Source organism: Diadema antillarum, unplaced genomic scaffold (genome assembly GCF_040938485.1).
Source record: "Diadema antillarum isolate AM-2024a unplaced genomic scaffold, OU_Dant_1.0 seq00000403_RagTag, whole genome shotgun sequence".
NCBI classification, from domain to species: Eukaryota; Metazoa; Echinodermata; class Echinoidea; order Diadematoida; family Diadematidae; genus Diadema; species Diadema antillarum.
In genome coordinates this window covers 711,938-739,650 of record NW_027271393.1, presented here as the reverse complement: position 1 = coordinate 739,650, position 27,713 = coordinate 711,938, and the positions used below count along the sequence as shown (strand labels likewise).

The window sequence follows — 27,713 nt, the reverse complement described above, 5'->3', positions numbered from 1 at the left end:
AAAAACAGAAAAAGATATAACCCAGAAACTATATCTTTGAGATGACAATTCTAGATAATATTATGTCTATGTGATTCTTAGCTTCTTAGTGCTGGGGAAGATGTGCCCCAACATGTTCAGAATAGTTGCTTTGTTATTTCCCAGTGTTATATTATTCACTTACGCATATTGTTCGTGAGAAATGAAACTGAAAAATGAACTGAAACTAAACTGAACTAGAAGAATCTACATCAGATTCTCAGAAATGCGTCATTGGTGACGCCCGCTTGTCGGTGATAGACCGTAGGTGGCGCAAATCTAAAAATCGGCCTCTGACAAACGTTCGTGGTGGAGTCAGCGCCGAAAAAGACCTCTATGGATTTTGTGGCGGTGCCGCAGTGGTTGAAGGGAATATCGCGTCGCCATGGAGAACTAATCGACGCGCTAACAAAAAGCTGCAGCATCCAAAAGGGTTGTTAGCGGAAAAGGTAGTGTCGGCTCGAGTTATATCCACGAAAGGTTGAAAAACTATAGGCGTCGAGCAAGTAACAAGTCGAATCAGCGAATTAACGAATCAATTTCATCTGCGTGCGTCATCTACTTCTTTTGGTTGGCGCAGGCACGTGAGAAGTCATCAGCCTATACTTCTCTACTTCTCTTCCTCCTTCCTTCTCTCTCTCTCTCTCTCTCTCTCTCTCTCTCTCTCTCTCATTCAGAAGTAAATTCAAAACCGCGGAGATTAGAATAACGATGCAGCAGAAGTACCCGGATTCTCATTTGCATAATTCGTTACTCGCTGTAAGCGTGAGAGTAATTTTCTGGCCTACGTGCATTTTGTCACGTCCTCTCGCAATGGCGGTTAATATTAAACGCCGGCCGGCCGGCGAAAGTCCAAATTTCAAGTGGAGAGTTTCGCCGACTTATCAGCGGAGGATTTTTGTCAGGGAGTTGTATCACTGGAAGTCACCCCGCTTCAAACATTATTGATGAGTTCAACGATATTTCAAAGGAAAACATTCCACGTGCCGAACCGGGAATAAAATCCACTGACTGTGACGGAAACTTTTTCCCTTTTTTAAGCATAAAAGGTATGAATATTTCTTCTTTTGGCATATTTATATTTTCTTAAGCGATAAATATTTACATAATCATGTCCAGGACTTAATCAGCTCTATTGATTCTCTTTTCGTTAAGCTCGTGATTTACTTGATGGCAGACCGTCTAACGGATCAATACGGTGCGCGTTACCCACTTTGGTTTTTTTTTTCAACATTGAACAAGTCAATCGAAACTTTCACAAACAAAGTGAGGATTGATTTTCTCTTTATTTCACCTCAGATCACGAGTTTTATTAGATCTGCTCATCATGCTGTAGTGATGGTGCATTTTGAAGTGGTTGAGAAGAGAAATCTCTATCTTTCAAGGCCGCATCGCTCCTTCCTCCCCACTTCAATGTGCCTCTCTTTTTTCACCTTCACCAGATCATTATAAAATACGTGAACTCCTTTGCGAGTATTCTTTACACAGCATCGATCAAAATGTGTTCTAGTTCTTTTCGCTGTTTTTTGTGCTGTTGTTGTGTTGTTTTTTTTTTGCTTCCGGTAGTTGTCTAATATTTTTATCTAATTTATAATTTCTGCCAATAGTCCATGACGGTTCAATTATAGATTTATGCTGGTTCGTTGTTTTGTTTTTCTTTTTTTCCCTCAATAATGTCTAGCTATTCAAGTTTATATGTTTTCAGTGACCGGTCAATCACTTATCATTCCAAATCAAGAATATATAACAATGCCCTATATTCAGTATAGTAACATATGTATAATTGTACGTACCTGGGTCCCGTTTCATAGAACTTGTTATCAGTGACAACCGCAAATTTCTATGACAAATTTGCTCTCAGCCAATCAGATGCAAGGATTTCAGTAGCTTATAACAATGATGAACATGATTTGAAATGTTTGATGCATATTATGTCTGCATCTTCGTGTATTTCGTGTTTTTTTTTCCCTCTCGTCCATTTGAGGAAGTGGGCTTACACATGCGTAACGAACGAGACGGCTGTACACGTTTTGAAAATATGGAACAAGTCAATAGGATATAAGAAAATAAGTATATGGACGCTGTGTCCTGAGCAAAACTCAAGAAATAATCATACGAAATTGAAAACAATCATATTTCCTAATTATTAATAACAATACGATATATACGTTGTGAACTGATATTCCTCTCCGACGGACAGGCGTATCTATGAGGTCAACGACGCTAAATTCTACATCGTTTTACATAGGGCCTAAATATAATACGGATGTTGCGATACTCATGATGATAAGTATAATCATGTACACTAAAACAGAAGCATAAAGATTTATCTATAGGCCTATGTGCAAGAAATAAAGAAAAAATAAAGGAGAAGGAGATGAAGAAGAAGAAGAAAATAAGAAAAACAAACCTGACATGCGTTGTCCGTCCACACGAGGGGGGGGGGCTTTGCTTGTCAGTTTGTATGTTTGCCCAACTGGGGCAATGTTTATCTTCGTGGGCATTGACAAAACTACAGCGGTGTATGACCGCGGGGTGGGGGGGGGGGTGGAGGGGGAGGTGGGATTGTGGTCATTCCTAAACTCAGCTAGGGTGCAACTAATCTGTCATTCATAACCAGGATCAATTCGTGTCACGCTTACTATGTTTCTCAGTAAACAATGATCGGGCTTCATTCGGCTGGTCACTCCCGCAAGACCGCTCGGCACGTAGGCCATTCTCTGTTCCGGGTTTCAGTGGCGTGGTAAAATTATCATGCAATGTGGATGTGGCAGAGGTGGGCGGGGATGAGGCTCAAATTATGTATCTCTCAGATATTCCTTACTTATACGTCATGTATCACATCAGCAATTTGATTCAGTGCGTCGTGGCGCAGAAACTCGACCTATTGTAAAGTAGCTGTTTTGTGATCTTTGCCATCAATCATCAATTTGTGATTAATTCTGTTCAGACACACTGCATAAAATCTAGATGGAAAGATCCAATGTGAGCCTACTTTCAGAAAAGATAGAACCGGAACAGGAAACAAACTATAAACAAACGAACAAAAGAAGAGAATGAAAAGTAAAGATGTATGTATATCATGTGAGCATAGGCACCCTCGTTACAGTTCTTTATTCTTAAGGTTTGTTTATCCGGAAATGAAATGCCGTTCCATATTCCGAAGGGTTTGTTGACACGAAAATAAAGAAAGGATCGTATGCATGTTTTGGAAGAACGAACCATATGAATTCATTTGCGGATTAACAAACCTTCAGAAATACTAACGCCCACACATCCTCCACGCATCAACTGTATCTGGCAATAAGAATTACAAGCATAATAGCACCCAAATGAATAAAAATTCCAGTACCATCGCGTGTGGTTGCATACCTTCGATGTACACACTCAACTTGGAGCAATTTTGTGTAGTAGACTACAAAAAGAAACAAATAGGAGAAAACAATTAAGCATTACAAAGCAAAGTTGTGTGTGTGACCTTGTTCAAAACGCGGGGTTACAACAATAAATTATTGTAGTATACCATTCAGAACCAAGATCAACGGCACGCGTAACTGCCTCTTCATTACTCGCAAGGGGGTACGTCTTGCACCCTCTTCGCAAGTAGTCCTTCTCTTTTCGACCATAATGAAATACGACGGGTCGTGTTATGGACAGAGAGATAGGCAAAATATATATTACCATGATGAATGTCCTACAACGTTGGAGACGTTGGCTTGGTTAATATCTGTATGATTTCAGTAAGTAACTCTCTCCCTCCCTCCCTCTCTCTCTCTCTCTCTCTCTCTCTCTCTCTCTCTCTCTAATATATATATATATATATATATATATATAATCAACATAAGGAAGTAATGTTTGTTGTGGACGCGTTGTAATCTTGTGAAAAGACCACTGACTTCGAACATGCGAAATTCGAGAAAAAGAGGCGAAAGAAAGAAATACTTACGGTATAGTTGGATTATTAATAGATAGGTAAACAAGGAAGGAGAGGGTATTGGAGTGCATATTATCATCGTATGCATTTCTTGTTTGTTCCGTTAAACTGACTGCCTGTTACGAGATTATGGAATATGACTCCACACATGATCCGCTTTTTAGGTGCCCAGAGACTATGGATTTATCAGAGATGTCATTTCCATGTAGTCAGGGGGCGGGGCTAATGGAGCGAAAAGTGACGTGGGGCTCATGTTCGTGATGGATCACAATTCGCTATGCAACTGGTTTCCGTTTCCTTTTCAAATCTCAATTGGTCTGGCTGCCTAGCGACTGTTGTCACAAACACATGATTTTACGGTTTCGGGGGGATTTTAAGCGGTTGATTTCGATATGACCCAACTCAGAGAAGGAATTCCATACACGCTTTACATGTCAACAGAAAATCTAATCCGGGACTTTGGTATAACATCACGCACATAATCGCACAAGGCGGAACTGTAATATAACTCCAAGATTACAACACCCTGGCAACCACGCATTCAACATATTACAGTGTACATTTTCCCTGTCAAAACTAAACCTACGATGGTGTAGAGTAGTAAACAGGCGGGAGGTAAGCCATACACTGACCATACAACCGCCTTCTAACACTTCTTGTGCTTTGATGGGGTGGAGAGATAGGAGGAATATATAGATCGCGATGATCTATAGATGTAAGCAAGGAGGTGGGCCACCTCCCTGATGTAGGTTATTGTGAACAATCTGCATACACCTTGCTAGAATAATATAGCCATCATTTTGCGAAACTTTCGCAAAATAGCAATACATATCATAGTCTACGAAGAGACAAGGGAGGGGAATGAAACTCCGCGTGAGGTTGACTTCAACAAAATGTTCACCCATAGGGCTTTGTCAACTGACAAAAATGACAAACCCTATAGGGCGACAATATGGTTGAATATCAACCCCACGCGGAGTAGGTGTCTCTCCGTACTCTTTCCCCCTCCCTCCCTCCACCCCCCCCCCCCCCCCCCAAAAAAAAAAGAAGCTCCGAGCAGATGCGATGGGGGTCCCGCGAGCGATAAAGCTGAACTTAGCATGGATACGCGAATCATTGATCTTGGTTATGAGTGGTATTTATTTGTATACAATTCCGAAATTTCTGAATGACAGTATAATGATTATCCACCTTTAAGACCCGGTCACGCACCAATAGCTTGTTGTTGTTTACTCTTTTCCCAGAAATGGGTCAATTTTTGATGATTGGTGATGTTATTATACACGTACAGTGCGTACACAGTCACGCACACCAAATACCTTCCCATGCAGTACTAGAGTAACTACATAATATCTGTAATTTGTCATTATCGTTGTTGCGATGAAGATTTGCATATCATAAGCCTGTGTATATGCAATTGTCACTATAAATAGGGAAATTATTTGGTGTACATGGTCTACAAGAAATAAAAAACCATTGACAGTCTATCTAAAAAAAAACCCAAACCACAGATACAATACGTCTCAGGACAAGTTAATATTTCACAAATTTATACAAGTATTCTCTTCTTTCTGTCAAATTACCTGATTTTAACACCTTCAATCTCTTACACAATGTTCGTGTCGAAGTAAAAGTAATTAGATACAGAGACAAAGTATATTCACACAGATAGATATCAGATACATAGACAGACTAATAGATAGATTGGGTGATAGATGGATATATAACAAGAAACAGAAAATGGCGAAAGGGAAGGTACACGTACAGAGAAAGAAGGAAGGTTATCGCAGCACTGCTTAAAACGGATGATTTACAATTTCCAATTATGAGCTAGAACGGACCTCGCTTCATCGATCATGTCATTGCAGTCATTAAGAAGGCCATGCAGCGGGCTTGACAGATGATAACATAATAAGAGGCTTTAAAGGCATGATATCAGCCATTGAATATAGAGTCTTCAGAGAAAGAGAAAGAGAAAGAGATATTGAGATAGACAGATAGATATATTTAGATGACAGATATAGATAGACAGATAGAGAATAGATGCATAGATAGATAGATAGAGATAGATAGACAGACAGATAGATATAGTTAGATGATAGATATAGAGAGATAGATAGAGAATAGATAGAGAGATAGATATAGATAGACAGATACATTTAGATAGATGATAGATAAAGATAGATAGATAGATAGATAGATAGAGATAGACAGATAGATAGATTAAGACAGACAGATGGATAGATAGAGATAAATAGAGATAGAAAGATAGATAGAAATAGAGGGATGAAGAGGTGAAGTACCAGCTAGAAGATACAAAAAAAAAAAGAAAAGAAAACAACAACAACCCCTAAATGTAGGACTCTAAGATTGAGTTTCAGTCGAATTCGGTGTTGGTTGCAATCACAAACAACCAGAGGTCCGGGTCAATGTCAAACAGAAATTTCCAGAGGAGACATCAAATACTCCGGACCAATAATCTATTTTAGTCGAAGATGGAATAAGCGGCGTTGCGCTCACTCCGACGAACCCTATAAAAGGGACGATCGTGCGGTTTATTGTGGCATTTTGCAGGCACGGCGTGTGGTGATGTGGATTTCCAATGTCACGTGGCTGAACAAGATTACAACATCATCTGACCGCCAATATTGTCTCTAAAAATCAGTTCAGAAGACTATAAAAGCTAATCCCGACATTTCAGTTGGTTTTGCTGTTTCCGATGCCCTTCATGCAGGACTGTGATTACAGCGAAATCGCCTATTGTTACAAGATCATTATAAATCTCTTGATTCCGCGTTGCACAATGTCATTACTAATATGAAAGCTGTTACGTCACAATAAAGTAGAATATTGCCTGCAATGAATGGTGCGAGTCAAAATATACAGTCATTGTGATGTGCAAGTTTATGTCTACTCTAGAAAGATCAGAAGTGTGTCTAGCTGATGAAACTGACAGATAAGCAATCGTTTAAATTGTTCACCCTCTAAAAAGAGATGATAGTGATCATGATTTTTGTTTTAGAAAAGATTTGGGACTCGGAAAAGTTTGTGTTATTTCTTCATCATAATCATTTTTTACAAAATGTTAATGTACGAAATATCTAGAAGGAAACGAGTTAAATTCATATTTTCATATTTCTTTTAAAGCGCATAAGCCATGGTAGCATTCATCGAGTTTTCATTACAAGAGTCCGAAGGTTCAATATCCAGATCAAAAGTAACATTGCTATTTTCAGTGAGTGTTCATGATATAATTTGTGGGGGAAAGTGTACGGAACACTGTTGGCAGATTTGACTAAAGTGGCCTAAGTGTAAGGATCCCTGTATGAAACCCATTACGCCACGTCGAACAACGTCTCCATTCATCCCTGCAATTACTGACTTATAACATAATGGATACTGTAGTCTATGCTTAAATGAAATGAGATAGAATACTGGACCGGTACTTTCAAGCCGCAGTCCACTTTGAATTCATTTTTTCTCATGCGATAGAACATGTGCATAATATGAACTCTTCATTACAAGCTTTTCGGCACAAACTCCTTTGATGAAATGAATCTTTCCTGTGCAAGAGACATTGTGCACTGAGATGACAAAGAACTTTATAAAGGGCACAAGTTTTACAGCATCAGTTCCCTTGCTGAACCAATTCTTCAACATCTTCAGGAGATATCCGGAGTCCGTGTCATTCCTTTCTGTGACTTTCAGTCTGGTTCTGCCCCGTCCGACAGCACGACGTGTTCAAGTGGCTTTGCCTTCATTCTTGAGTGGTTAAGGTATCTTAATGACACCATGCACGGACCGCTGCGGTAATCCAAAACTGCCGCGGGTACTAAACCCATCCAAAGCCGATCGAAGACTTGTACGACGGATAGTTTGAACCTCTTTTGAATGTGTGTGTGTGTGTGTGTGTGTGTGTGTGTGATTAAGTTAGAGTTTACTTTTGTATTTACGTGTATTTCAAACCGTATTCAAGATTCCCACAAGCATTGTTAAAGCGATATTCCATGTGCAATGGCAAATATTTAATACAGTGTTCTCCTTCGGAAAAAAAAGAAAAGAAGAAGAAGAAGAAGAAGAAGAAAGAAGCAGATTGTGTTGTACACACTTCTGAACTGTAATGCTTCGCGAGCACCATTTGTCATGCACAATTAACTGTGTGATTGAGAAGATGGTCGGGGTTTCTGCCTTGCTCAGTTAGTCGTAATGATGCGAAACTCATAACAAGGGTGTTAGGGCTAATGAGGAAAAGGCGACCAAAGTGAGGGATGATTATTATTTTTCCGGGAGGCGTACCATAGTCTCATTACCAAGGTACGGTACTGTCAGTGGAAATTCACGTTGGTTTATCATTTTTCTCCTCGCTGAACTGATAGTCTCATGCAAGGCAATCAACATTTTTTTTTTGTTTAGTTTTGTTTTTGTTTCGTTGTATATACCCCCGAATCAATAGATTTGAAGGGAAATACCAATTAATGAGAGTAGACTCCCTTTTAAACATGAGAACATTGTATTCATGTTTCATTTCACCGACTTTGCTGAAGCTATCTTCCGCCATGATAGGACAGAATTTCGTGTAGATAATTATAGCTAGGGAAAATTAGTCATGAATGTTTTAAAGGGATCATTACGCCCCATAAGATTTGTTGCGCACTCACCGTATACAACCAAACAACGAGTAGTGCACATGAATTTATTATTTCAATGTCCTCTGGGAATAAAGATGAGCCAAACATGATTATCAGTAATTTGTATTTAATGCCAGCCCCCCCCCCCCCAAAAAAAAATAAATAAAAATAAATAAATAAATAAATAAGAATAAAAATGAATAGAGAAATAAATACGGAATCAAGAAAAACAACAGAAAGAGCGGACAATATTCAGAATACAAAACATAATCATTATTTCTATCAAATAACTTAACGATAATGATATGATTATCATATAAATAACGTAATTGATTAATGGAATGCCTGACATAATGACCCTACATTCAGTGCTTATCGCATTCTCATCAGCGCTCTTGAGCCAAGAATATATCAAGGGAAGGGGAAAAAAGGGAGCGGTTGACAAGTGACAATTCTCGTTGATCTTAGCAAGGGCGTTCGGAGTTCCTTGATCTTACGCTAACTCGTCCGCTGCGCGCATCATCAGACCAGTGCATGCATGGAGAGGAGAATGATGATGATGATGATGACTATCAAGATGTTGCTTGCTGGTGAGAGATGACGATGCGTATCTCGTCAACGAGAGCGATGAGGGAAGAGAGAACATTGGCAAAGTTTTCGGCATGCACGAGGCTGCCGTGAATGGATATATCGTCACTTAAAGGGGGAAAACAGAAACCTATGCGTTATGCATAATAATTATATGCGATATCTGCTATAGGAAAATTACGCAAGAATTAAATGCTCATGTTTGCTTTTAGTTTATTTCTTGTATTTTGAATTGCCTATGACATTTCTCGATATCCCATAATATGAGAAGACACATTGTATTTTCGTGATATTTGTCACGAGCTCCATAAACTGCAATTCGTTTTTTTCATGACGGATGAATAATTATATACTATCCATCTCCATAAACTAAATAAACAGTGAAGACAAACACGAGGTATAAGAGGTTACAGACACCATGATTTAACCTGTCACATTGCTCTTGAATAATATTCACTTTTTGATGTAATGTTTTCTAAATATTCCAGAAGATGCGTGTACCATATTATCTTTGCATTTCGAATCTAAAGATGCAAAACCTCCATCATTATCATGACATCCGGAATACCCCACTATCCACCCTTGCTTGCGTGCCCCCCGCCCAATGAAAATGTAATTCATGCTGTAGAATGATATTACTAATGAATCAGTGACTATCGTAGCAATGCGTGTGAGTGGGTGTGTTCAGGGGGGCGGTGATAGAGAAAATTGTGCCCACGGAGTGATGCATGGTACGGCAAACAGACCAGTGAGCCGGCGGCGCCATGAAATCGCCGATTCATCTCAGCCAACATTGGCCAACAGTGTAAGAGGTCGAAGACACAAGACAAGGCACTAATATAGCACAATGACGTACGATTATACGGAGGCTGATAACCACAGTGATGAAAGGTAGCAGAACTTGCCCTCATTAACATCGACGGGCAAGTCTGCCAGATTGTGTTCATGTGTGGAGTGAAGCTCAATGTTTCTCTACTGTGAACATTATACCACGTAACTCAAGTCATAATAATATGCCTTTTTGTGCTTTTAGATAATTGAGTGGCCCACAACACATTCACCAGCTTCTCTTCTTCGTGGTTCTTTCTTTTCCGAGAATAAAGCATCGATTTATTTTCAAACTTTAACATAGTTATGCCTTTGTTTATAACTACATTTCCGCTTACATCATAGCGTGTACTTTATTCGTATATCTTTTTCCATTATGTTTAACATTTGCGATTATTGTATATGAAAGAATTTAAGTGATATTGGAAATAGAATATTTGTATTGAAATTGAACGCTAATCATCTTTCTTTAAATAGTGATATTTCTATGTGTATCATCGAAACCAAGAAAAAAAAAAATAAGACGCAAAACGCTACATGTTCCTACCCCGCCCCTACCTCTCTCTTCCTGCACGGATATCGCTGTTTCTCTTTCAGTGTGGTTTAACGTTCACTGTATAATAAGCATTCTCTTCATGTCACACCCGTACACTCATTCCTGCCAAGACCGGATTTTCCGTGAGATACTTGATAAGCAGACGATGAGAATGGAAAGAAAAAGCTTGTCAACAAGTTTATTACAACAGTTCAGTTCAGTTCATGTTTTTATTTTTCTCCATCGCAACATAATCAATAACATATATGCACATCCAGTGTACTTGAAAGTCAAGAATTTCAACAAAAGTAGTCAATGAAAAAGGGGTACATTATACTTTAGAAGGGGCTCATACAATATAAGCATTATAATGATAAGTCAATCAGAGGATGGAGATGGGGGACCCACTGAAAAAGCGAAGCTTGTAGATTGTGGGCCCCCCAGTTGCAATATACAATGTACTTACACACACACACACACACACAAAGATATTCATGGTCACCTTTGCTTAAACATGTTAACCGAATTAAACATAAATACCTACATACATAACCCCGCGGAATTCTATGCAGAAAGCTAAAGATCTTCAAACACATCGGTCACTCGTTGGAAGCATTTTTGTTGTTGTTGTTGCTTCCGGCCACCAACCGAAGTGTATTGGACCACAGTCTAATGAATCCGACTAGTGTTGGTCGACTATCAGGTCAGTGTCAGACATGTCGGGCGTGATCAGATGAGGCAAGATCGTCCGATGAGGATCACGCGTTACATATCTAACACTGACCTGATAATCAACCAACACAAGTCGGATCTATCAGACTGCGATCCGATACACTTTGCTAGCAAAAAAAAAAAAATGTTTCCGACGAATGCCAATGAAAGATAGATAGAAAGAAAGAAAGAAAGAAAGAAGGTAAGAAAGAAACTGTGTGGAATGAGGGTAGTGCTATAGCATTATTACGATGAATATATTAATGGATTGTTGAAAGTGACGTCTTACAGGCATCAATCCACGACGGTCATTGCTACAGATTTCCTCTCCTATACCTCTCTACTACAGTGTACTATACTTCTGCTATAATGGTGCTAACCACAAAGTTATCATTGGCATCAAACAGATTACACAGTGCACGTATCAATACTCGGCATGTGACCTTATACATAATGAAAGAACCCATGCAGCTCTACAAATTAGCAATAAGCAATCAATATGTGTAGGGTGCCTTTCTGATGACTAGATGTTCAATGCAGTTACATCATTAGTATATCCATTGAAGCGCCGGCAAGAGCAGTATAGATTAAATCGTTTAGTTTCTATATATTTGATACATGCGCTCTAAAAATGCGTTTTGTGATCGAAAAATGATAGAGAAATATCGACTTATTTGAGCAGGGAAAGCGACTGGTGTGTGGAGATACACTGTAACACTTTTTATATTGCCAGTATAACTAATATTAGTTACGCTGCATGTAGCTTTATTATGCATGTGTAAATCATATGGCCAAAACTACAGACACTAAATAATTATGCAGGTTCGTCGTTACATTGTTCGTATACATTGCCACAATATAATGCAATATCGTATAAAACGCACATCACTATCACTGTTCAAACAGGACTTCGGAAGGCTGTATGATGAACGTAGAGACCCGAAGTGGGAGGGATAAAAATAGATCAAATGATTTGATGTTGACTTATTTAATATTTGCCCAGGGTTGAACACTTGCATTGACAGGTGGCTGTTCGACTAGTCCCGAAACATGAACTAATTCATATTTGCTGTAGGACTGGACTTGTGACCTTTTGCTTGCTAGTGTCTCGTCAACGGTACCACGGCTAGGAAGTGGTAAAAGAAGAAGATAACAAAATAGCACACACACACACACACACGCACACACGCGCACCCAACAGCAACACCAAACCCTCAATTCAAGATGCAGTACACTACAGCATTGTTACACGTGATGCGTGCCACCTATGATAAACATTGTCAGAAATACATTACCATGGCTAAATCTATCTAATTTTGTCACACTCACTGAAAATGAGATTCGAAACTCGAAGCTTTACCATTGAATGATTCTCTGATGCACTCATGATTTCCCATCGATTAAAATGATAAGGCTTCTGTTCTCACGACGATGTATACCTATTTGAAATTATTAATATCAAAGTGGAAACCCATTTAATGCTTAAATTGACTTTAATAACAATAGTAAAATCCATCAAACAGAAAGCGTGAAAGTTTAATTGCAGAATTTCATATGAAATGAAAAGCCTCCCATTTGCTGGCGCATGAATTTTCACTTAATGTAATTTCTTGACATGAAGTCAGGAAAAAAATGTCGTCCGATTATGAAGAGCTTTGTATTTGTTCGACTTTATATTTTATGAGTAAGTGTCCACATCCTGTAATATACCATGCATATACAAAACAAGAGGAGTGTATTGTAGATTATGAGCCATTTCAGCGAATGGATGAAATATCTCAAATGTTCCGCACAGTAATCATAAAACAAAGATATTGTATCTTGCTATGACAGACTTGATAATTTACTTTCTTAACAAACATGGCGGAAAGGGGGGGGGGGGAGAAAAAATGTAGTTGCGATCGTCCAAATTGTGCAGAGGGTGGCATTTGATTAAAAAAAAAAACTGCCATAGCACATTTTCACCTCTCAACGTTAAAGGGACTGTACAGTACTGGTTTAGGTGGGGATTCATGTTTTGAACATTTCTAAGTGAGATACTGAGAAACCTCTTATGAAATATGAAAGAGCATGTAATTTTAAGAAGGATTCAACGTTTATTTGAAGAAAATTGGTTTTCAAATGGCGGAGATATCCAAAAAAGTGATAATGATAAAAGACTACAGGCCACGGCTTTTATTAGGATCTCTTTGTTTCACATTGTTTTTGGATATCTCAGCCATTTCAAAACCGATTTTCATCAAATAAACTTTTGATACCCCTTAGAATTGCATGCTCTTTGACATCTCATAGAGTGGTTTCTGGAATATCTCGCAAAACTTTAAAAGCTAAATCCTCACCTCGACCAGAACTGTACACACCCTTTAATTATCATCTTTCTCTCACTTGATATATTTTGTTATTAAACACAAACAATCAGCTTTCAATAATACTTTTTTTTTTCATTAAACAGGACAGCGTGGCTTCTTAGTTTCATCGGCTTTTTAAGCATCGTCAGAAACCCCGAAGTTTATTTGAACAAAGAGACAAACAGAAGAGAATAGAGTTTATAGAAAATATTCATGTCAAATTTGCTAGAAAGTGCATGGTTTATTCCAGCTGACACGGATTCAATATAAGTATAAATATAGATCAGTGTAAATAATGTTTTGCATGATCCATTAAATTGACTGTTTGGCCTTGGCAAAAGCTTTCTTTGTAGGTAAACAAATTGGATTTGACGGATGGTATACCCTCATCAGAAGATGTTATTACATCTTCAACGTATCAATTATTCGATCAGCTGATGGACTGGTGTAAGATCATACATGGGTAAATACCGGTTCGTGTCATTGTATGTGCCCCATAATTGTATGTTGCTATCGTTTTAATTATGAATATGTCTACGTATATGTCTCGAGTCTGACGACAGGAACACTTTTGTTTGGGTTTATTGTTCCTGACTTCAAATATTTTGAGTGATTTATATTGATGAATCTTGTGATTCAAGGGTGTATAAAAGCTCCACACTTGTGTCGAACACACAGCAGAAAATCACTAAAAATAATTACATTCTGTGTAAATGATTGCTGAGTGATTTTAAACATTTTGAAAGGGACGATGCATCAGGCCTATAAGTAAGTGGTGTGTGATGTGTGTGTGTGTGTGTGTGTGTGTGTGTGTGTGTGTGTGTGTGTGTGTGTGTGTGTGTGTGATGTGATGTGTGTACGCATGCCTCCGATCCTTTTACCATGGAGCCATACTGTTTAGTAGCTCCATGTTTTGACAGTATAACTTGTTCTTTTAAACTAATCAAATTTATTCAAATTTGGAATTCAAGTTGTTTTATGGCAACTGATTGACAGTTTGCAAATCAGTTGCAATAATCGGATCTACATTACATTACGCGCACCGTAACCAGCAGGCTACAGGGATGTAATACTGCCCGTGTCCCAAAATGTCAGCAATCTATACACAGCATATTTCCTTACCATGAATTTAGATTTAGATCTGAATTTTCCCTCTGGTCAGCAACCTCAAATGAGGTCGAACACATGGACATTTCTTGACCACTCCGAAAGTTCGTCAATCCGAAACTGAAATGAGGTTCGTTTAATTATTCCAAAGCTTCGTTAATCCCACAATGAAATTAGGTTGTACATGTATTGCATTGTATCGTATTTTATTTTCCGTCATAAAATGATATACAAACACAGATATATAGCATGAAAAGATTCGTTAGGTGTGTGTATGAACGAAATCTTCAGAATTACAAAACCTTTTTCATTTCGGATTAACTAACCTTCTGAACAAGGAACCTTTTTTTTTTCATTTTCGGATGAACGAACCTTCAGAGTAACAGCTATAACCAAATATAATATTTTGATACGTGTAAGTGATAATTATGTGACGTGTTCCCATTGTTATTTGGACAGGGGGTTATTCCTTTTTGTCTCTTTTTTTACCGTTTTCTTTTGAAATAAATGTGAAATAGGCATGCAGTATGATTCCATTACTAGGGCCCATTTGCATGGCCATGCTGTGAGAGCTATTTTGTATGTACGAAAGAAATTAAACTTTGGGCCCAAAATCGAAACATTGAGAAGGAATTGTACAGAAGTACGCATAAAGAGGTAAAGTAATACAAGAGAGAGAGGGAGGGGGAGGGGGAGTAGGACAGAAAAAAGGAAATGGTCGTAACAAAATAATAAGATATTTTGTTAACAGCATGCACGTGTTTGAACTTTAAATGCATTAGCCTCTTCACTATACAACATGCAGCAAAATTAACACACACACACACACGCACTCCGCTTTTATTAAAAAAGAAAAGAAAATGCGCATTGGAATGGACTTGGTCTCTGGAGTTTTTACGTGCAGTGATTCTGTATGAGACAAGTACCCCTTTTTCAATCCACTCCAAATTCACTTTTCAAAAAACACGCCAAGATAGCGCGACTGCATTATCGCGGCCCTCCATACATCATACAACATGCTGAAGTGGAACTCTCGTAGAATACATTGTACATAATTTGCCGTGCTGTGCGGGGGAAAAGGCACCCGAAAATAACCACGAACAAGAAGTATATATTTTAACAAGACTGACGAAGTCTGTCGTGCGAATTCCGCTCAGAATGTTATTGGCGACACCTTGGCAATGTCACGTGACGCAATCTAATGTAAACCCACTTTCAATACTTCCCCCTTCGCCCCCTCCGTGTCAATACGCTTGGTAAGATTATTGACGTGATGGGGAGTGGGGGGGGGGGGGGGGGGGGCAACACAAAAGAAACACGAAAGACAGTGATGTATCTAAAATACAGTACTCTGGCGTTGTAGTCGGGAAAGTAGAGGCTTTACTTGACATTTCGTGATGAATAGACTAACGTATACCCCCCCCCCCCCCCGACCCACCCGCCCTATCCCTGGTATCCATACCTGGTATCACATTTTATAGATCTGCGGGTGACTACATCTGCCAGATGAAAATAGCTAGTCTTGTTTTATATAGTTATTCAAGTGAATCTCTCGTAATGTTGAATCAATGTCGCCTCTTATCAACGAAATGAAACTTTTTTGGTGTTGTTTTCTATGTGTAAAATGATATCACGATCTGGTCATCAAGTATGAGCGAATGCATGCCTTTTCTTTCTTGCAAGTTCCATAGCATGTCTTAAAAATATATAATAATGTAAGATCGTAATCAAATGATTTGTTCAAAAGTTTTTTTCATATGATTAATGAATTCATCTAAAATAAAATTTATATTCTAAATCCATCACCGCCCTCGATGTATCTTTTCGAGTCTCCAACGCACTTGCACAACATGCTGTTGAAGCTATTAAAAACCTACTTGACGTATATGTCATAGACATGCGTGGGAGGATAGTAGTCAGTCTCTATGTACACAGGATTCTTCTCCCTTCTCTATCTCCCCTCTCTCGCTCCTCTTTACCAGGAGACGTATCTGGAGTTTCTCAAGATCTTCCTCTTTTCCAAGATCAATATGTCGTCTAGGAGCGATGTTTTGCCGTATCGCAATACCACGCTTTATTTGGGCTGTTAACTGCAACTTGTCCTGTCGATTTAAATGTAGCGGATAAAGCAGGAGTCGGTCACACTTAAAGATCTACGTGTGGTTCTATGCAACGAAGAATGGGCGATATATGAAACTCTAGGCCTGCATGGAGAAGCTGCACATTTGAATGTTACCATCATTGATTTGATCACTAGATCTGATTACGAGGTATTCGATTTATATGTAATGAAGTAAGAAAGCTTGGCAGTATAACTTCAACCGTCTCCTGCACCCCCTATTTGTTTCTGTGGTATTTGTGTGTGTGTGTGTGTGTGTGTGTGTGTGCGCGCGAAAAGTTTAGGAAGCTTCGTTTGGAAAATTGGAAGTTAACGTGACACGAGTATAAGATGCGTATCAATTGAAACTGCTTTATATACAATAAGAGAGAAGAAAAAAAAAATACAGCTGAAGCGACATGTAAAGTTACCTAAGATTTTTGCCAAAACTCATAACTATTAATTACGATCTATACGAGCTACAAGTGGTTGAGGTAAAAATTCAGCTTTTAACTTTTTGCGAGATATTTAGAAACCACTTTATGAAATGTTAAGAAGCCTACAATTCTAAGAAGGAATTCAAAGTTTATGTGGTGAAAATCGGTTTGGAAATGGGACAGATATCTATAAAACAAAATAAAACAAAGCAATCCTAATGACTGGTGGTTCCCACATTTTATTAGGATTGTTTTGTTTCGGCTATCTCAGCCATTTAAAAACCAATTTTCATCAAATAAGCTTTAAATTCCTCTTAGAATTATATGCTCTTTCATATTTCATAAGAGGTTTCTCATTATCTCAAAAATGAAATCATCATCATCAAAAAACGTTGGAAACCTCAAACCCCATCTCTTCCGAAACTGTATCATCCCTTAAAAATTTCAATAACCGCTGACGTAATCCTTGGACTGCTTCTTAAAACTTGTATTCATTATCCTTACTATTCATTCTTCATCAGACCATATATTCTTCGACAAGTTGTTTACAAAATCCAAAACAGACAATTATACAGCATGCAAGTAATGTATTCTTATAGCGCTCGAAGGTGTAAAGGGGGAGGTATACAGGTGCGAGTGAAATAGAGCACTTGAGACATTCCACATGATAAGAAACTGATCTACAAGCTATATGATCAAATCACGATTAACTCGATTGCATATAATTATATACAGCACTGTTGTTATGTCGCATTCTTTGAAAAACAATGTGAAGATTATTGTCTATTCATTTGTTTTTACTTAGCTATCGACCTAAGATCTAATTCTCCCCAGTGATGGAAATCAGGGAATGCAATTTTATCAGGAGAATCTGCAGAGAGACTTGAATCTGAAATAGAGTCGGAATGGGAATTGCAGAGCCCTAGTCAAGAAAATTGCGTGGCGCTGCAATCATTACTTGTAATGTTTGTCTCTCTCGCGTCTGCCAAGAGGAGCAGCCTCTCTCCCTGTCTCTGTCTCTCTGTCTCTCTCTCTCTCTCTCAACTTGTTTGTCTGTCTGTGTCTTCTTTACCCATGACCTTCATCCACTCTTTATTCAACGGCAGAGTAGGGGAAGTACATTGATGATTCTGGTGCATCTGGTGAATCAGGAGCAATAGTATATTTAAATTCTCTCTTTTTTTCTGTTTATAACTATGTATTCATCCCCCCTCTCTCTCCCATTCTCTCTCAGTTTAATATAATGTAAGACGTCTAATATAATAAAATATAACATAATATAATACAATATATATGATTCAATATAGCAAAATATAATATCTGCTCACATCTCACGTTTCACCTCCACAAAGCAATAAAAAACAATAAACCGATAATGCATTTTTGGCCAACAAATCATAATTATCTTTAGGAGACTCAAATTTTTGGCGGCCCACGTCTTCCGTTCTTCAAGACATCTGTTTACGGCGTGAGACGCCAAAATTTGAGTCAAATAAACATGTAATTTATTGGCCAAAAATGTATTACCAGTTTGTTTATAGGTATTACACTTTAATCAAAGAAATGTCGATGATGCCACACACATCAGATGTCATTCGACAGCACAACCTTTTGTAATGTTTGATTTTGCCTGTTTATCAGTGGAATCAAACTTGTTCCTTCCTATCGTATACAAAAAACAAATACACGTACATAGCCTTGAATTGAATTGTACGGTATTGTTGAGACGAGCTTTTGGGGATGCTGGGCAAATAGGAAAAGCGTTTGAATGGCTGGTGGACAATCTTACAAGCTGTCAGAAATTATTTGATAAGTATTCTCCCGGGTGAAGCAGGTACCGTTTGTTTTCCAATTCAGCGGGAATTGATCGACAGGTAGTGTCTTTCAGCAAACACCCATATTGCATTAATGCACACACAAACACACACACATACATAATACCCTTTGATGAATACCGCGTACACACCCAGATTATACACACACAGCCTCATCCGTCGTCTCTCTCATTTTATACCCAGAAGCAAAACGACAAGCAGTATACAGGGTCAATTGATGTATATAGCACATCAGCCAACAAGAAAAAAAAAAATAAATAAAAATCACATGCTAGAAGCTTTTTCGACGTCTAACAAAATTAAGAACGCAAAAACATGTTTTCTTTTTATTCAAACAAACGCGGAAAAAAAAAACAGACCCGGAGCTGCTTTAGTTTGAACATGGAGCTAATATACACGTAGCTCCATAGTTTGAATGATTCGAGTACATGTACTATATCTTCGTGTAAACGAGAACTTTAAAAGCCATCTTACAGAAACTCCTCACCGCTTTTCATACTGTCTCACTATAACCCCATCCGTATTTTGTCAAACACAGAACACTTTAATTTCAATGTTAAAGATTATAAAGACATGCAAGTCATGTAAATTTCATACAGTATAAAGAAAGATAAATCACAGACAAGTCATAAATATTTCACGATGTGCAAATCACAACACATACACATGCACACACAAACACACACATACACAAATGGATGGGCATGTGTTCACATAATGACATCATGTGCTCTCATTTTTATCTCTTTCAGCTCTCTTCCAAGCAGACCAAAATGGGTCACGGGATTGGAGGTCAAGGTATCGTCGCGAGGCTCAAGGGAATGGCAAACTATGAGGTGAGAATCTCAATTTTTGATGGGAACACTTTAATATTTGAGACCAGTGATGTTGCCATCAAAAAACAACAACAAACAAACAAACGCAAAACCCCCCACAAAAAAACAAAACAAAACATGGAGTTTCACCGCTCCTCAATTTGGCTTTAATTTGGTTTCAAGAATTTTTTTGTTAATAAATTTCTCAATTGGAAAATGTGAATAACTTATACATGTTTTAATAACTGTCAAGTGCATATAAGAGTAAGCAGAATTGAGACATTTTTCCAATTATATTTGTGGGATGCACGGCTGTTAACAGTTTGCAAATATCAAAGTGTTTAAAATTCCATGTCAAATTCTTCGTTACAATATCCTTGAAGATCAAGAACACACATATGTTGTGCATACACATAGACAGATACAATACACTCATACATTTCCTTTTATTTGCTTTGCAAGCCTTTAATATTTAATAAATAATCATTTTCATACACTCTGGGTGAATAATAAAGTAGCAATTCTTAAAAAAGATATACGGTATATACATTTTCTTGAATACATAACATCAGCTGTAAATGAAAAAAAAAATGTGGAAGAAAGTCATCAAGGTTATTTGTGTACTTCTTGTACATTAGTGTACACTGTAATATACCTTCGGAATGTGATTGAACTGGGCTATCTCAAACCATTAATGAGTACTACATGTAGTATGTATCATACAATTTCTTAAATACATGGATAACACTGGCTGTGGTAAATAAATAAAAATGAGAGAAAAAAGACAATATTACTGTGGGCCATTGAACTGGTGTACTAGAGCGTTACTGCAGCTGCAAAGCTTGGATTTATGCCATGCATCAACCAACATGTACTACAAATGTATGTGCTAACATAAACCCTTACAGACTGGACCGCATGAATCTTGAAGACCAAGTATAGAATCATACCAAAGCAAATCAAATGGGCAAAGTTCTTCGTATGTGATTGATGGCACTGTAATTACTCAGGTGACTACTACCAAGTATCGGGGGTTTCACAGAACAATTTTTGCCTGAAGATTATTGAAGCATTTGCACAAACATACAAGTTTTGTCAAACCTCGATGGGCTTGTCAGAAGGACTCGAGCTTCAAGTGCATAATAAAAATAAGTTTCAGGCACACAGCTTAGGCAAAGCTCATACAACTTGTAATTGAAATCATGGCATAACAGCAAACACACCAAAGTTTGCTTTACCATGTTTGCATTTGTTAGTTTCTTTGACCAGGATGTACATCATTCTTGCATGATAGAGTGCACTCTTGAAACAGTTACAGCTTTCTGAAAAAACTTTAGGTTGATGCATCCCTTCATTGTCATACATGTACCAATGCTTGTGGTCTGAAAGAGGCAACAGAGTAAGATGTGGAATAAAATAAAGGATTGGCAGAGAATAAGGAGACAAGGAAGCTCAATTCCTAGTACTGAGTGACTGGTATGTTGAAAAACCCACTTGTGCAATTTAAAGTCAAAAAAAGAAAGAAAAAGAAAGTGTACATCCAAGCACAAAGGCTTTTACCAAAATACTTGAGGCATCTTTATTGCTTTATTTTGTTTTCACTTCCCATAATGTTGCAGAATTGGATACCTTTGTCTACAATTTGTATATTTGTTCCACTTTAACCACAAATATGACGTTGAAGCTACAGGATTTCAGTAGAAAGCACAGTTTACATTGGAAATGTTTCTGTAGGAAAACGTAACATCCAAAATTTCTACTGTGTACAGTGATAATAAAAATGGTTCGTGACTAAATTGAAATACAAAGAAATATCATGAAAATTACAGGAAAATATTGCGTTTCAAATTACTCCAATTATCATCTGTTAATACTCAGCTATGAATTTAACTAAAACAACATTCAAATCTTGGAAAACAAAAGACTGATTTATGAATTACACTGAATAGGCAAGGTACCACTTTACAACCTTTGGAAATACAAATGGATGAGCAATTGTTTGAACAACACAACATTCAATTCTAGTGATGTGACAAGTTTATAAAATAACTGCAATCAGTAGAATTGGAAAAACAATATGAATCATATCATACCACACACCTGCTTCACGCCATAATTCCAATCTTAAATATGGATAATGCTAGTTGTCGTTTTTCTGTAAATTTACAAATTGTAATTCTTTCCCCTAAACTGACATCAAAGTGCCTTGATAATTCAAACTCCACATGTTGTACTCAAGAATTTGTGTGCAGACCATATCTCAATAAAATATGAATTTTCATCATCTCTGAGTCTCCACAAAAAATTAGCAAAAATTTCATTGTGGAAAACTGGCTAAAAAATGAGCTCTAATTATCAGGGTCCCCTGGATTCTTGCTAATGCAGGATATCAAATACAAACGATGCAAAAAAATGTCTAAAAAGCTTCAAGAAAATCTGCTTTCTGGTGTATTATTAAACAAATAAGGATAGGTGGCACCTGTCTACATTCTGGATTAATCAAAAAGCAATTCATTTTTGTGATTTGATTGTCAACTTTGATCTCTGGGTAAAGACTTTATTCAAACATAAGACACATAACATTCCCCCCCCCTTAACCTTGAAAGGCATTCTCTCTCTTGTTGTGTCTCAGAGCCACACAGTGGAATTTAGTGATCGATTTAATGCATTTTCCTCCCCAATTTCATGGTTCCTCCTTCATATCTCACTGTAGCTGGTGCCTGTGATCTTCTGCGTCAGCGCGGTGTGTATGATGGCGACCGCCTTCTCTGGCTACAGTCTCTTCAAGAAGACAGACGTAGCGTGAGTATGATGCATGGCTAATCTCTCTACCACTTGTCCTCCATTGGCAGTCTCCCCGTCAATGCTGCAAAAAGCTGTAACAAGGAGAAGAATGGCGGAACATAGTGAACATGAGCATGTATGCATAAATGTATTACGAGTTGATCTGGCAAGACTGGTATTGGGAGGTTTCTGTCACCTCCCTCTCTCTCTTTACTCTTTCTGTCTCTCTTTCCTTTTCCCTCTATTCCATGAGCATCATGTTTGACCCCCTTCTCTCATTGTATCAATGTCCTGTCGTCGTATCATCGGTTGCCGAAGAGTCAAGCTTTTAGCCTATTGGCAACCATTGGCAACCGTTCTGTATGGTAATTTATAATGCATGTAATTATGTCACAGATGTATGTCTAGTGAAAAATGGTTGAAATTGGAGAAAATAGCCAGAGTGTGTAGTACGGACTATTATATGTATATATCATGTTTGATGATATTGTTGGGGAAAAAAGGGATTGTAAATCATGTCCCATACAGTACAGAGAATAAATTAAATCAAATCAAATCAAATCAAATCAAATCAAATCAAACATCTTCTGTTGAGGAGTAGCACATCGTTTCCTTTTTTTTCTCCTCTTTTATCAGCTTAACTGAAATAACACAAGAATTCAAAAGACAAGACTGATATTACAGCATATCGGTACCTTTGTGATTATATATGGCTACAACACAACTATGCTTTTCCTGTCTTTCTATTTTCGCCCATCAGTATGCCTTTCTCTTTGGGTAGTGTGCATGCCTGATACACTTTTAAATTTTGACGTACACGTGCATACCACCGAATTGGCAAGGAAGGTTGATGATGAGGCGTAAATAGAAACAGAGAAGTGTTACAGTGAGTGAGAGAGAGAAATAGAAACTGAAAGTGAGAAAGGAGGGAGGGGGGAAAGACTGGGGGAGAAGAGGGGGAGGGGGGAGATGGTGAGAGATAGGAGAGGGAGGGAGATGATGGAGGTAGGTACACTTGTATGTCTTCCGTAAACTCCACGTGAAATCAATCCACTTGGCCGGTGGATTGGTTTCTGCTCCAAAGTATGCGCCAACATCTTCAATTTACAAGCCCAGCGGGGAGTCGGTTCAAACTCTAACCCCACTCAGAGTAACATGTTGTGGAGTGTCGGCTGATAGACATGGCAACAACGAGCTGTTGAAACCAGAGGGGAATTTTAACATATTCACCTCAACACTGAATACTGATCATGAATATGTTTACCACTTGTTGGTGACTTTCTTTCTCTTGTCTTTGTTTTTGACATTGAGAAACAGACTCATCAAGTAAATAATGGAGGACTGCATACATGAGTTTACTATTGTCAGATCATAGAATGATAACATTCTAGAATTTAGTCAAAGCTCGAGAAAATGAGTTTGTTGCTGTTTGAGAGTACAGTTCAACATGAAGAGAACATATATCTCAACAAAAGTCAAGTCTCTTCGTACATATATTGGGAAAAATGATTAGCTCGATTGTCACAAGCACATACTTTGCTCAAGGAAACGTCATGGTAATTTTGATGTTTATATTTAGACATATTTGTAGGCCTATAGGTATGAGAAGAGAAGTAATGAAAACACAGGATATGACATAGAAATGGGCTGTTCAGGTCATTGTATGTAACATGTGTATCATAACAGCAAAGTATGTGACCAAAATTCCTTAAAAAGTGATCCATTTTGATGATGAATACCTAACTTTTGCAGAATTAATGCTTCCTTTGTACAGACGAAATTCCAAATTCAAAGCTGAGAAATTAAACAGGGAGTTCATTCTTACATCTCACATAAGCAGCTAATGCTACAGCTAGAAAATTACAGACTATAACTAACCGTCACCATCAAGATCACCATGTACATCGACGACAAATGCTACATTGTCTTTTTGAGTGAACAATGCTGGTTCCTAATGAATGTAAAAACATATGTAATGCAAATGTGATAAAGGGTTTAACAAAGAGAGCATGAATGGTGGCTACTTTTTTTTTTGGGGGGGGGGGGGGGTGCTATCCTCTAATATCACTAAATACCCACACTCTACAGTACAAAGATCACTGATCACTCTTGGGAATTTGAATACTGGTAGATACACAATGTCATATCTCTCTGATTAGTATGGGTAATCTTTGATGGACAGGGTACTAATCATACATCATGTGAGCAAAATGTTTGACCAATTGGCAAGTGTGTAGATAGAGTTTCTTTTGAGGTCAAAAGTGAAGATTTTTAGGTGCCACATGCATAATATACTGTACAAATGAAAAAAAAAAACCTTACACATATACAGTTTTTTGATAAACTAATTTTTATCTCATCAACAGACTCTTCAAGAAGTCCACTCCACATCCCTGGGTCAAGGTCAGGGAAACACAGCCACAGAAGGTAGGAGGGAGTGCTCTTATAACTGGTGATGTTCGTAATTCTGAAGGTTCATTAATTTGAAAATAAAATAAGGTTTGTTATTCCTAAGGTTTGTTATTCCCTAGCACACAAATTTCACACACCTAAAGGTTCATTAATCCGAAAATGAGAAAGCATTCATTAATCCGAACGTTGATGGTGTTATTTTGAAGGTTCATTAAAATAAGGTTTGTTTTTCCGAAGGTTTGTTCATCTTTGAATGAAGTAAGATTCCTTAATCCAAAGGTTCACAATTGTGGTGCATACTACCTTCGAATTTCAAACTTTACTTCTTTTTCTGATTTTTGGAGCAAGCCCTATCGAACCTCTTTTCAGTATTCAAATCAACAAACTTTCGGAATAACGAACCTTCAGAATAACGAACCTTATTTCATTTTTGGATTAACGAACCTTCAGAATAACAAACTGTAACCCTTCCTACAACGGTAGGGGTTCAATACAGTGCTCTCCAATTGCAACTTAGCATGGCTAAAGTGTTTGAGTTTCTGATTGAATTCATTAATGCTGAATGGTAAGAACTAGGTGGTGCAATATTTTATTTTTTCCAATATGAATGGCCTACCAAACCACAATATTTTACCATATACATGTTTTGATATTATATATAATATGTCTGTTCATGTGAGAATATCTGCATGTGTGTATACACACACATATATACCCTCATATACATCCAAAATGTACTTTATGTCCTCAATTTCATGGTCCTAAAATTGACAGAAATTATATATGCTCTTTTTTTCTGTTTTTGCATTGCAGTTCCTCACTCTGAACCAGAAGTACAGGAGCAATCCCGTGATTGAGGAGCTTCAGAGGGAAGTGGGAAGCCGCAAGTAGATAGATCACTCTCGGAATCTTGATGAATCTGCAGGGATCTTCGAAGGGGTTACAGCTAGTTTGCTAGTTCATCATTTGAGTTATACCAGTCCATAGGATACTAAGCAGCACAGAAAATCACCGGCTTCTAATGAAAAGCTGAACGAGAAGCAACAGGCATATAACTTTGTGTGGCACAGCTTACGGAGATGATCACTTTTGCTCATTTCATTTTGACAGGAAGGCTTATGTCACTTATGTCGCTGAAGAAATCCCCTCAAAAACCCTTAGGCAAGATGACATTTGACAAAAGCAATGGATTATCAAAATTTCACACATGGCACTGACAAGAAATGTACCTGACATGTTCTTCAAGTGGCATGAATACGATCAGTTTCTGATTGTGTTTCATGTAACTGTTCATTTCCGGCAATCCCCTATCTAATGTGCTGCAGTTGTCAAAAATAGACAGTTTTTTTTTTCTTGGTTTGTTTGTTTGTTTGTCTCTTTGCTTTTGCTTCAATTAAAGATGAAATAATATCCCTCTCAAGTATTAACCGGAATTTCACACTATATTTCGACAACTACATCAATAGTTTAGAGTATAGAGAAAAACGATACGCAGCATTGTTGATTTTTGGTCATTTTAGTATTCTGAGGACAGATAGTCTACTGCACTAGAAGGGAGATCTGGGTTCATAGTTTTGTTACATGGTATAAAAGTGAGTAATATTGCAGACATTGAAAGTGCTAAGAGAGAGAAAACTTGATTGGTATGACCTATTGCAAAATATCTGAGATTCGTCTCATGAGGTACAGCACTTACCTTGCCTATAGATAGTGAAAACATAATCCATACAAATAATTTCTGTTGTTTCCAACTATTGAATAAATGATGTCCCAGTGTATTATATGTAAATTTTATCAAATGGTTTGATCAGTCAGTTTTGATTTGTATACAGTGACTATACAATGTGACAAGTTTATTTGTTTAGCATATTATTATATATTTCAACAAATTGATGTGCAGTGATTGATTCCTGAGGTAGGTTTAGTAATTTATTCACAGACAGTGCTGGTAATATCTACCTTTTAAATATCATGTGAGAGAAAATGTGATGTGATGTTTATCTCCTCTATGCAGTGATGTATGTATATATTTGAATAGAATCTGATGATTTAATATGGACATGACATGCAGAAAGACAGCAGATAGTGGACTGGCGTGTGTTCACAGTGAATTGATTTAAGTACTAGCTTTGACTGTTCTCACAAACATGCAGCTTTTGTAGCCAAGTAAAGTGGATATTATATGTCTGCATTTATCCTTCTGTTTGGTCATACTTTGCACTTGCAAATCCTTAGCTGGAGTTGACTTATGTTGCTCTTTTTCAGTTTAATATGTTTCCAAAATGAATGGCCAACAGTGAAACACATCTCATTATGTATGGACAGAGGGTGGTAAAAAATAGTATACTATATGCTGTTTTTTCGCGTACAGATATTTTCATGAATGACGAGGTCATGAACATTTTTGCAAAATGTTGTTTTCGCGAATTGACATGGAAGCTGTCGTAAGTGCACTAGTACACCAGAGCATGAGCGACATTTTCATGTGTAACAACACTGTTGTTAAATTTGTGGTCCAACAGCTTATACAGTACTTGAAAACATGGGATAAACATTAGAAAACTTGAGCAGCACTGACAGTTCTAAATACATTGTATCATAATCATCATGGAATGAATATCTTCAAGAAAATCAA

The 27,713-nt window shown here is 37.7% G+C and overlaps 1 protein-coding gene across 1 annotated transcript; it reads left to right on the top strand.

Annotated features, from left to right (window-relative positions):
• The first annotated feature begins 871 nt into the window (after positions 1–871).
• LOC139732188 (normal mucosa of esophagus-specific gene 1 protein-like) lies at positions 872–26,949 on the top strand. Its single transcript, XM_071643062.1, has 5 exons — positions 872–1,067; positions 19,820–19,903; positions 22,596–22,684; positions 25,033–25,093; positions 25,892–26,949. The coding sequence occupies exons 2-5, from the start codon at positions 19,841–19,843 to the stop codon at positions 25,967–25,969; spliced, it is 291 nt and encodes a 96-aa protein (XP_071499163.1). The 5' UTR covers positions 872–1,067; positions 19,820–19,840; the 3' UTR covers positions 25,970–26,949.
• The last annotated feature ends 764 nt before the right edge of the window (positions 26,950–27,713 follow it).

Excerpts from the sequence above, each read along its gene's own strand:
- LOC139732188 (XM_071643062.1), top strand. The coding sequence starts at position 19,841 with ATGGGTCACGGGATTGGAGGTCAAGGTATCGTCGCGAGGCTCAAGGGA. Across the intron at positions 19,904-22,595 it reads AGGGAATGGCAAACTATGAG|CTGGTGCCTGTGATCTTCTG; the intron begins GTGAGAATCTCA and ends ATCTCACTGTAG. Across the intron at positions 25,094-25,891 it reads GGGAAACACAGCCACAGAAG|TTCCTCACTCTGAACCAGAA; the intron begins GTAGGAGGGAGT and ends TTTGCATTGCAG.